The sequence below is a fragment of the Xenopus laevis genome, chromosome 3L, assembly GCF_017654675.1.
Source record: "Xenopus laevis strain J_2021 chromosome 3L, Xenopus_laevis_v10.1, whole genome shotgun sequence".
Taxonomy (NCBI): domain Eukaryota; kingdom Metazoa; phylum Chordata; class Amphibia; order Anura; family Pipidae; genus Xenopus; species Xenopus laevis.
Genome location: NC_054375.1, coordinates 7,878,577 through 7,890,823, shown reverse-complemented (window position 1 = coordinate 7,890,823; position 12,247 = coordinate 7,878,577). Strand labels below are relative to the sequence as shown.

Genomic DNA, 12,247 nt, shown 5'->3' with positions numbered 1-12,247 from the left:
CACACTTTGCCCTTCCAGAGACTATTATCCATCTGTTACTATTAGACACCATCTCTCCCTACTATACCTGCTATTCCCACAGTCACTCTCTCCCTTCCATGAGCTATTATCCCACTGTTACTATAGACAACCATCTCTCCCTACTATACTGCTATATCACAGTCACACTCCTTCCCAGAGATATTATCCACTTTACTATAGCCACCAACTCTCCCCCCCCATACTATTACCTCGCTATTCCCACAGTCACACTCCCTTCCCAGAGACTATTATCCCACTGTTACTGTAGCACTCATTCTTCCCTACTATACCTGCTATCCCACAGTCACACTTGCCTTCCAGAGACTATTATCCACTGTTACTATAGGCACCATCTTCTCCCTACTATACCTGCTATCCCCACAGTCACACTCCCTTCCCAGAGACTATTATCCTGTATACTATAGTACACCTTCTCCTCCCTACCTATACTGCGTTATCCCACAGTCACACTCCCTTCCCTGAGGAATGTCTGGGGTTTATAATGCGTTTAAAGAGGACTCACAAAAATTCTGTATGTTTCCATGATAGGTTACAGCGCTTTGTCGAAGGAGGGAAAAGAAACTACAGAAATATGGCAGAAGAAATGGGACAAGTTCATAAAAGAGTTTCTGGCCAATGAACTGGAAGAAAGGAGCTGTAGGGTTGGTGTGTGCGAGTGCTTTTTGCTTTCAGGGGTTAGGGCACTTAATCATCATTTGGGTTAATTGAGAGACCAGCGGGTCTGGAAACATTTTCATATAAAAAAGGGAAGCGGTATTATAAATTCCCAGCATTCCTCATATAAAGATAAGGACATTTTTACCCACACTGCCATCTGCATAGACCATCACAGCTATTCTGAGCCCTCCTATAAGCACCTAAATCCTTGTTTCCCTTCTGAATCCAGAGTTTAAGGGAAACTAAAGTCTCAAATAGAATAAGTGTTAGAATGCTGTATTTTGTATACTTAAACATAAACATGTGAACTTACTGCACCACAAGCCTAATAAACAAATGATTTATGCTTTCAAAGTTAGCCACAGGTGGTCACCGTCTTGTTAACTTTGTTATACATCTGCAAAGACCCAAATGACTTGTGCACTATGCTCAGTGTGGTCTGGGCTGGCTTAGGGATCGTCATGAAATGATCAAAACCGCACAAGTCAAATAATATCTCCCCAGAAGCCGATACACAAAGACTGATTAATAATCCAGATATACAGTACTGCACTGGGTCCCTGTGTTTGTCAGTTAATCTAATGGTGGATTTTATAGTTTTTGTCATTGTTTAATACAACTTCTCCAGCTCTGCAGGAAACCAGTGGCTGCAGCAAAATAATCCTCCAAATAGAATCCCAGTTTAATCTGTTTAAATCTGGCTCCATGATCTTTGTCCCTGCAGCTGGAGTTGGAAACAGTAAAGGGGATGTAAAGGCAAAAAGAAAATCCAATACTAAATCTCTACACAGTCGCCGAGTGCCTCTATAGGGGAAACAAAGCTGCTTGAGTTCTGCATGGCTGGGAAGTAAGGCGGGGGGGCTCCCCCTGCTGTTCATAAGTATGATTGTTTCCCTGCAGAGGCAGTTAGGGACCGTCTGACAATTCCTATCGCACAGCAGTAAACGAAGGGAGAATTTCTCACTGCATACAGTCAGGTTTCTTAATAAAAACAGTACAGATTTTTAATTAAAGTATATTGGAGATAGGTTTCTTTTTCATTTAAGAAAGTAAAAATGGGATTTTATTTTTTTTGCCTTTACATGCCCTTTAAGTGCATGTGCCATATAAGAATGAAAATGCCTTGAGTCAGATGCTAGAAAAGGAGAAATATAAGGACTCATTTCTGGTTATGGTGACATTACTACATACACTAGGAACTTGTGCCTATGCTGCATTTATATTATTTATATTTATATAAAAGGTGGTGGAGTTGGCATATTGCACTTTGCAATTCTTTAATAAATGAGCTCTCTACACTTGTACAGAGAAGAAGAAGCACTTAAAATAGTGGAATTAGGAATTAACATCCCCAAATGAGCCGTAGAGGATGAGAGACAAGGGAATATTGCCTTATTTTACCTTATGCAATGAGTCCATTTAGCCTTTATTTGATATAACCTTCCCCTATTTATGGGTAGGGTCCATCTGTGGTTCCTCACTAACACCAAGTATTTTAATGACCTAACACCATAAACAATTCCATACACCATTACAAATTAGACTTCGGGTTTGGTCCAGAATTCGGCAGAATCCTTCATGAAAGATTTGGGATTTGACCGCATCCCAAAATATTGGATTCTATTTCATGGTGGATCTGGTTTCCTGCACATGGGTATAACAGAGTCTAGATGTACTTGTAAGTTGGACTTGCTGATTTGGAAACATTTTCGTCCTCATCCGTGCCAGTTCCCTGGATAAAGGAAAGCCTTGATAGGCAGGGAGTGGTGTGTTTACTAATTCCGTGGCGGCTTATATGAAGATACAGATCAATGCTGATTTATTACACATTGGGTAGTGTATAAATAAATATTTACTGGCGCCATGTTCTGCCAACATAGGATTCAGCTGTTAGAATAATGCCCACAAACATTTGCACTATGTAAGTAGAAAGATAACATGCATAAACCTTGCACAGTGCTTGTGATCTCCTGCATACAGTCACCTGGGGGAGTTGTGCCAAGGCCGAACCCAGTAGCGATCCTAGAGGGGGGCGGGCCCTGGTGCGTGACGCGCAGCCGGGCCCCGCCCCCCTCCGTACAGCCGCATTTGGCCGCATTTGTTAGTGGAGCACGGACTGCCGGGGGGCCCTGGCCCGCTCGCACCCCCTGCTCCCCCGGTAGTTCCGCCACTGCCCGAGCCTTTCTCAAAACGCAGTTTTGTATTAGGGCGACTACTGAAATCCATTTTCTACACAGATTCCTTTATAGTTTCTCAGGGCCAAATCCATATATAATACCCCAGAGCATATACCAGGATAAATATGGTGGCAATTCCATGTTTCTAGGCTGTAAGCTCTTCTGTGCAGGGACCTCTTCACTTTTTGTATTGGTTACTTATTGCTATGTATGTAATTCTGTATGTTCTTTGTATAAACCCATATATTTTACAGCGTTGTAGAATATGTTCACGCTCTAACATACATGTTAATAATAATAATGTATAATACCCCAGAACACACATCAGGATAAATACTGGGCCAATTACATGTTTAATACCCCAGAACACATATCAGGATAAATACAGGACTAATTCCATGTATAATACCCCAGAACATACATCAGGATAAATACAGGACCAATTCCATGTATAATACCACAGAACAGACAGCAGGATAAATATAGGGCCAATTCCATGTATAATACCCCAGAACACACATCAGGATAAATACTGGGCCAATTACATGTTTAATACCCCAGAACACACATCAGGATAAATACAGGACTAATTCCATGTATAATACCCCAGAACATACATCAGGATAAATACAGGACCAATTCCATGTAAAATACCCCAGAACAGACAGCAGGATAAATATAGGGCCAATTCCATGTATAATACCCCAGAACACACAGCAGGATAAATACAGGACCAATTCCATGTATAATATCCCAGAACACACAGCAGGATAAATATAGGGCCAATTCCATGTATAATACCCCAGAACACACAGCAGGATAAATACAGCGCCAATTCCACGTATAATACCCCAGAACACACAGCAGGATAAATATAGGGCCAATTCCATGTATAATACCCCAGAACACACATCAGGATAAATACAGGACCAATTCCATGTATAATACCCCAGAACACACAGCAGGATAAATACAGGACCAATTCCATGTATAATACCCCAGAACACACAGCAGATAAATACAGTGGCAATTCCATGTATAATACCCCAGAACACACAACAGATAAATACAGTGCCAATTCCATGTATAATACCCCAGAACACACAGCAGGATAAATACAGGACCAATTCCATGTATAATACCCCAGAACACACAGCAGATAAATACAGGGCCAATTCCATGTATAATGGATCCTTTGTGAAAGATTTCAGCCGAATACTGAACCGAATTTTAATTTGCATATGCAAATTAGGGGCAGGAAAGGAAAAAGAGGAAAAATTCTTCTTTTGTGATGAGAAGTCATGTGATTTCCTACCCACCCCTAATTTACATATTCAAATTAGGATTCGGGTTCGGCCAGGCACAAGGATTCGGCTGAATCCGAATCCTGCTGAAAAAGGTTGAATCCTGGCCGAATCCCGAACCGAATCCTGGATTCGATGCATCCCTACAATAAATACTCAAGCCATACCTTGCGGTTTAAAGCGTTAGTTCACCTTTAAAATAACTTGTAGTATCATTTAGACAATGTCCCTCTAAGTATTCCTTTTTTAAATTATTATGTGAGTTTTCTCTATTATTTTCTCTTTAATAAAAAGGAAATATACGTATGAGCTCAAATCTAGGTTGAGATCCGTAAATGTGATGCATCTGGTACGATGACGGAAGCAGAGATTAATAAACTGCTGCAAATTGAACCCAAAGTGAATATATTGTACAGAAGCAAATGCAAATAGTTTAATTTATCTTGGGTTGGTGAGTTGGTGGGATTCCTGTCTTTTTTTTTTTAATGTTGTTTGCCTCAGATTTGTGTTTTTTTATATAGTAGAATAAAATGTGGTGTATGATCCTATTTCTCTCGCTTTTATTTACTTCAAAGGAAAATGTATAAAATGAATATGAATATATATGTGACCCTAGATACCTGAGAACATTTCTGCAGAGTAAGCTTAAGGAGTAAATAATGAGCACAAACCCGCGCTAACAAAGGTAACCCCTCCCCCCGACACAAGTTATAAAAAGCTATTGATGGTCAGGGCCCCGTTATAAGTTAAAAAGAAAAAGAATTGGTGACCAGGGCCCCCCTATAAGTTTAAAAAAAAAACCCATTGACACCAGGGCCCCCCCATAAAAGTTTTTTTTTAAAAAATATTGATGCCCCCAGAGAATATTTTTTAAAAAACATTGGTGGCAGAGGCCTATCGAATATTAAATAATACATTGGTGGCCAGAGGATTAAAAAAAACAAAAAAAAAAACACACATATTGGTGTTCAGAGGAATTGAACTCGTGGCTTCAGGACGTCAACTTCGTCTCCTTTCATGACTTCGGGTCTTTTCATCGCTTCGGGACTTCGGCTATTTAAGTGGCTTCGGGTCTCTTCACCGCTTCGGGACTTCGGCTATATTTGTGGCTTCAGGGCTACGGGACTTCGGCTATTTTTGTGGCTTCAGGTCTTTTCACCGCTTCGGGACTTTTTACGGCTTTGCGTCTTTTCGGGATTTCGGATGATCGGCACGGATTCGGGCTGTAAAGGAGGACCCCCTACCCTTCAGAAACTGCAGCACAGCCGGGCCCCTCTTCAGGAACGGGCCTTGTACCTTCTGATGGTGGCCTTGTATCTGACCCACCTGAACCCACACCAGGGGTATTGGTTCCATCATTTTCATGGGGTTTTTGGCCAGTTCTCCACTTTAGGGTATCCCCCCAACCAGTGTCGGACTGGCCCGGCGGGACACCGGGAAGAAACCTGGTGGGCTCCCAATCAGATTCGGGGGAAAAAAACGTTTTTTCAGCGCTGTCTGCGCATGCGCTCAGCACCTGTTGATTTAGGAGCGCCGTAGCGCCTGCATCCATGCGCGCTGGGCGTGCCGTATAGGGGGCGAGTGGTCAGAGGGGGCCCTGGAAATTAGTATAATTCTTAAAGGGGTTGTCCACCTTTAAATTAACTGTTAGTATGATGTAGAGAGTGATATTCTGAGACACTTTGCAATTGGTTTTCTGTTTTTATTATTTGTGATTTTTGAGTTATTTAGCTTTTTATTCAGCAGCGCTCCAGTTTGTAATTTCAGCAATATGGTTGCTAGGGTCCAAATTACCATATCAACCATGCACTGATTTGAATAAGAGACTGGAATATAAACTGGACGATAGATGAGAAATAAAAAGTAGCAATAGCGAAACATTTGTAGCCTTACAGAACATTTGTTTCTTAGATTGGGGTCAGCGACCCCCATTTGAAAGCCAGAAAGATTTAGAAAAAGAAGGCAAATAATTCAAAAATGAAGGCCAAATGAAAAGATGCTTAGCCTCAAAATCAGGCCCGGATTTGTGGCGAGGCCACATAGGCCCAGGCCTAGGGCGGCAAAAATGTAGGGGCGGCATGCCGCCCAACCGCAACCCTGCCCCCACAGTGTTCCCGTGATTTAAATTGCGATCGATGTCGCTTCACGCAGCCGGCGCTAGGACCCTGTAGTGCCGGCAGCGGCAGGGGGGCGTGCGCAACAGAAGAAGTCGGCGCTTGGACAATGCGGCCTTGGGGCGCCGCGATTTGAAATCCGTCCCTGCTCAAAATTAGGGTCAAAATTCCCCTAGCAACCAGGCACTGGTTTGAACGAGAGACTGGAATATGAATAGGAGAGGATTTGAATATAAAGATGAGTAATAACAATCCATTTGCCTTACAGAGCATTTGTTTTTAGACTGGGTCAGTGACCCCCCATTTGAAAGCTGGGAAAAGTCAGAAGAAAAAGGCAAAAAATGAAAAAAAACTATAAAAAAATAAATAATGAAGGACCAATTGAAAAGTTTCTTGGAATTGGTCATTCTAAAACCAACTGAAAGTTAAAGTAAAGGTGAACCAGCCCATGTTTACTAACATTGGAGATAAGCATCTGTAGAGAATTCTGGAGATGTTGCCCAATAGCAACCAATCAGATTTTTCCTTTTCTTTTCTAATTTATAGGCGGCTGTTTAAATCGAATGTCTCCAGATATTTGTTTCTAATGATGGTAAACATGCTCCAGAGTGACACCGGCTGAAAATTACTTTCGTTTTCTGAACAAGCCCCTCCTCGCCCCAGCCCTTATACTCTCATAAATAAACCCCCAGCGATATCTATTTATGGCTGCGTCCTCCCCACTAGGAGTTTGTTTGCGCGAACTACATCTCCCAGCATGCCGCGCGCCATTATCTGCCTCACTGCCGTACAAGTGCATGCTGGGGCTTGTAGTTTTTTTTGGACGGGCAGCGAATCCGCCATTCATTGCCCTTAACAGCTACACTGCGATTGGCTGAGCGGCTTGTGCTGCTGTTCCTGGAAGGGCAAGGACTAGGCAGGGGTTGTGCCAGGCTGTGGGAAGCGGGTAGGGGATGCAGTTAGTACAAGTCATATTCTGCTTATGCTGAGGACACAGTGCAGGGCCAGAGGCTGGGATTAGGTATCAGCTGACTGCAGCTCTAAAAGGGGCAGTGACAGGCTTTATATAGTCCCAGTAGGGGGACACTTTCTGTTTCCTTAGGGTGCTCTGCTATGTAGTGTGACTTGCCAGGCTTCAGTTAGAGGCAGTGCCAGGTAGACTGTGAGTTTAGGGGGAATTCTTGCCATGTGGGTTTTCAGCATGAGGTTCTGTTGCACTTTGGCCAAAGTCGCTGGGAGATGTCAATCAAGACAATTGGCAGGGGGCGCGGGGCACAGGAGATTCACTGCTTCATCCGTACAGGTGAGTATTCCCATCGGCTCACCTTTGCCGGTGGCTAAACCCGAACAATGTGGGCAGGGCAGATAGCATTGGGGGCGGAGCAGTAATCTTGGGGTGGGCATGATGACATCAGAGACAGGCACAATGATGTCATGGAGCTATGATGCTGGGTCAGGGTTATTACATCACTTATATGCAAATGGCTGGATTTCTGTCCACTTTTCACAATGTTATAAACGGGACAGAAAGTTTGGAACGGACAGCCCTTCCACAAACGGAGAAACCCACACGGCTGGAAACCCTACCTCTATCTATTCTGCCCGACGAGTAAGACCAGATACTTTAACTACAGCTATGGGATCTGTTATACAGAAATCAGTTATCCAGAAAGCACTGAAATACAGCAATTTAGAAAAACAATTTCTTATTTTTGATTGATTTCCTTATTTCTGTTTCTTTAATAACAAGAAATTAACTGCACTTCATAATAACTACGGTGAGTGATCTTGGTATTTAATTGGTTTTCGTTTGGCCAGATTAATGTTCGGGCTTCACAAGGCTGAAAACCGAACAGTAAGTTGAGACCCGAATAGGCCTTAGAAAAACCGAAATGTTCGGGTCAAAACCAAACAGGTGCAGGGTCGGACTGGGGGGCCCGGGGCCCACCGGGACTGCTGTCCAGGGGCCCTCCTCCGGCCCCCCTACTAAGACGCGTCGGCCCAGCAACAGTGGCGTTCGGCGCACATGCGCAACATCCACACCGCTCGGCACGCATGCGCAACAGCGCCGTTTGGCGTGCATGCGCAGGCGGCGCTGCGCATCACCAGAAAAAAAGTTTTTTTTACCGATTGGAAATATCTACAGAAGCGTTCTGGCCTGGCGGGGGCCCACGAGGGTCGGGGCCCACCGGGTTTTTTCCCGGTATCCCGCCGGGCCAGTCCGACACTGAACAGGTGGCAACCAGGGCCGGAATTAGGTGTAGGAAGAGTAGGCACGTGTCTAGGGCGCAAAGCTGGGGGGGCGCCAGGCACATACCTGCTCTCTCGCCTACCCCATGTCCGGACCCGTATCTCCCCGGCTGCTGCCGGAAGTTCAGTGTGTAAATTCGCTTCTGCGCAGTTTCCATCTCTCCCCAGCCGCTGCTGAAATTTCTGTGCGAAAATGCGCTTCTGCGCATGCACGCACGATTGCAGTTTTGCGCATGCGTGCTTCGAATGTAGTTCACAATCGAGCATGTTATCAGCCGGCGCCGTGGCTGGCCAGGTTACTTAGGGAGCCTGGCCGGGTTGGCTCGGCTCTGGTGGCAACCCTAGCTCCATGTGACTGTAAGGTTTAACTGTATCACTAGGACAAATGCCAATTGTCTATGACAGGGGTCCACAACCGCCGGGCCAGAACTTGAGAACAGCACAGGCAAATCGGCCGGTGGTGCGCCAAATTGGACGACGGCGCGCCCAAATCGGACGCCGGTGCTCCTAAATCGGATGCCGACCCCCTCCAACCCCTCCACCCGGTCCATGTAAAAAAATTTGGCTCTTTTTTGGTCACCAGGCCAAAAAAGTTTGGGGACCCTTGGTCTAGGAGACAAAACTTTTGTATGTGTGTAGTTGCTTGGCAACCATACACTGCAGTCAGTTGAATGATAAACAGAGACTGCTTGGTTCTCTCTCCCCTCATCTATCTAGTTGGGTCACTGTGTAGTTCGGGGGGAAAGATTTCACATGAAATTTAGTGATTCTGCCCAATGCTAAGTGACTTTAGAATCAGATGGGCATTCACACAAGTGGGTATGGGAAGCTGTTCTGTTGTACCCTTGTGTGTGTGTGTGTGATGGTCACAGGTACAGTTATGGGACCTGTTATCCAGAACGCTGGGGTATTCCGCATAACATGTGTCTGTATTTTGGATCACCTTACCCGAAGTCTACAAAAAAAATTTATTTAACCCAATAGGATTGTTTTGCCTCTAATAAGGCTTAATCATATCTTAGTACAAACTACTGTTTTATTATTACAGAGATATAGGAAATATGTTTTAAAATGTTGATTTATTTGATTGCAATGGAGTCTATTGGAGATGAACTTCCCCTAATTGTGAGCTTTCTGGATAACGAGTTTCCTGATAATGGACCCCATACCTGTAGTGCTGATTCCCCTGACACTGTCTTCCCTTACTATACACAGATTTAAAACTCCCAACACAGTTGTGCCTTAATATTCACACTGAAACCCCCTTCACATGACCCTTACCCATTCCCTAGGCCATAGGAACTAATCAGAGATTTAATTTACCTGCAAAAAAACCCAAAACACTGAATGGTTGCTATGGGTTACTGCAGTGGTGCAGTCTTGCCCTGCCTATGCTCAAAGGTAAGATTTGGGGTGAGTTCTTATTTGTGCCCTGGGTACCCCTGGAACTATAGCAGGGTGACTGTTACCCCAATATTTCTATATATCTGTAACCTTGTTATGAGCTAAGGGGGCCCAGTCTGAAGGTCAGTTAGGGGGAGATTTGGGGTGAGTGTTTATTTGTACCCTGGGTACCCCTGGAACTATAGCAGGGTGACTGTTACCCCAATGTTTCTATATATCTGTAACCTTGTTATGAGCTAAGGGGGCCCAGTCTGAAGGCCAGTTAGGGGGAGATTTTGGGTGATTAAAGTGATATTGTTCTTCTGTTTAACCCCCTCTCAGCCAACTCCAAGTTTTGGCCTCCTGTTTGATATCGATGGGGTCATTGTGAGGGGAAAAAACCCCATCCCAGGGGCAGCCAAGGCCTTCAAGAAGCTGGTGGGCAGAGACGGGCGAATGACGGTGCCTGTGGTTTTTGTGACTAATGCGGGGAATTGCGTGCGCCAAACCAGGGCGATGGAGCTGACCAAAGTGTTGGGTGTTGAGGTAAGTAAGGGGTTAAGCTGGGCATCCCTGACCAAAGACCCCAAACAATTTTGCTCCTAATTGTTCAGGACCTGTTGGCATGTACAAGTACTTTCTTGGTTCCCTATGAGATACATTCCGGATCCCCCATGTGGTTCCACATGCACTTGCAAACTAGTGTGTGGGAACATACAACTTCTATGTTCTGTAGTGCACTTCCATCATCAACTCCTTGGAATGTGTTGGGTTGGGAATAAGGAAGGATGGAGTCCAATAACCTGTACAGAATCCTGCATTGTAACCTTATGTCTCTCTCTTGCCAGGTGTTACCAGAGCAAGTCATTCTCTCTCATAGTCCCCTGCGCATGTTCCAGCAATTCCACGACAAATGCGTCCTGATGTCTGGCCAGGGGCCCGTGGACGAGATAGCCCGGGAGTATCCTTAACTTCAAGCCAACTGGCAACCTTTGATGCAGAATTGCAAAGCTCAAAAATTCTGTTATTTGCATACAATTGCTAATATAGTTTTATGGGATCTCTCTGTACAGACTATGAGCGAACTTAGGGGCTGTTCCTGCTGAATTGTGCTTAGTACAGGGAATACCTATGCTGCCATAGTTTTATGGGATCTCTCTGTACAGACTATGAGCAAACGTAGGGGACTGTTCCTGCTGAATTGTGCTTAGTACAGGGAATACCTATGCTGCCATAGTTTTATGGGATCGCTCTGTACAGACTATGAGAAAACTTAGGGGCTGTTCCTGCTGAATTGTGCTTAGTACAGGGGAATACCTATACTGCCATAGTTTATGGATCTCTCTGTACAGACTATGAGCAAACTTAGGGACTGTTCCTGCTGAATTGTGCTTAGTACAGGGAATACCTATGCTGCCATAGTTTTATGGGATCTCTCTATACAGACTATGAGTAAACTTAGGGACTGTTCCTGCTGAATTGTGCTTAGTACAGGGAATACCTATGCTGCCATAGTTTTATGGGATCTCTCTGTACAAACTATGAGCAAACTTAGAGGACTGTTCCTGCTGAATTGTACTTAGTACAGGGAATACCTATGCTGCTATAGTTTTATGGGATCTCTCTGTACAAACTATGAGCAAACTTAGAGGACTGTTCCTGCTGAATTGTGCTTAGTACAGGGAATACCTATGCTGCTATAGTTTTATGGGATCTCTCTGTACAGACTATGAGCAAACTTAGAGGACTGTTCCTGCTGAATTGTACTTAGTACAGAGGAATACCTATACTGCCATAGTTTTATGGGATCTCTCTGTACAAACTATGAGCAAACTTAGGGACTGTTCCTGCTGAATTGTGCTTAGTACAGGGAATACCTATGCTGCCATCGTTTTATGGGATCTCTCTGTACAGACTATGAGCAAACTTAGGGGACTGTTCCTGCTGAATTGTGCTTAGTACAGGGGAATACCTATGCTGCCATAGTTTTATGGGATCTCTCTGTACAGACTATGAGCAAACTTAGGGGACTGTTCCTGCTGAATTGTGCTTAGTACAGGGGAATACCTATGCTGCCATAGTTTTATGGGATCTCTCTGTACAGGTTTTGCTTTTTCATGTTCTTACATTGAGTTGACCTTTACTCGCTTTGTGCAGCCAGGGCTTCCAAAATGTTGTTACCATTAATGACCTGCGAATGGCGTACCCTTTGCTCGATATGGTGGATCACAATCGCAGACCTAAAAATCCAGTAAGTACAAGTAAAGGGGAACTGAGCAGACTGTGACCAATATTTCTGTAGAGGATAACCGAAATAATG

The 12,247-nt window shown here is 44.3% G+C and overlaps 1 protein-coding gene across 1 annotated transcript in view; it reads left to right on the top strand.

Moving 5' to 3' along the window:
- Positions 1-6,858: 6,858 nt before the first annotated feature.
- LOC121400950 (haloacid dehalogenase-like hydrolase domain-containing 5) overlaps positions 6,859-12,247 on the top strand; it is a 44,639-nt gene continuing 39,250 nt past the window's right edge. Inside the window, exons 1-4 of the mRNA XM_041585295.1 lie at positions 6,859-7,597; positions 10,270-10,473; positions 10,776-10,888; positions 12,085-12,178. Coding sequence (XP_041441229.1) covers positions 7,481-7,597; positions 10,270-10,473; positions 10,776-10,888; positions 12,085-12,178 — 528 coding nt within the window. The 5' untranslated portion in view covers positions 6,859-7,480. The remainder of the gene's footprint in view (positions 7,598-10,269; positions 10,474-10,775; positions 10,889-12,084; positions 12,179-12,247) is intronic.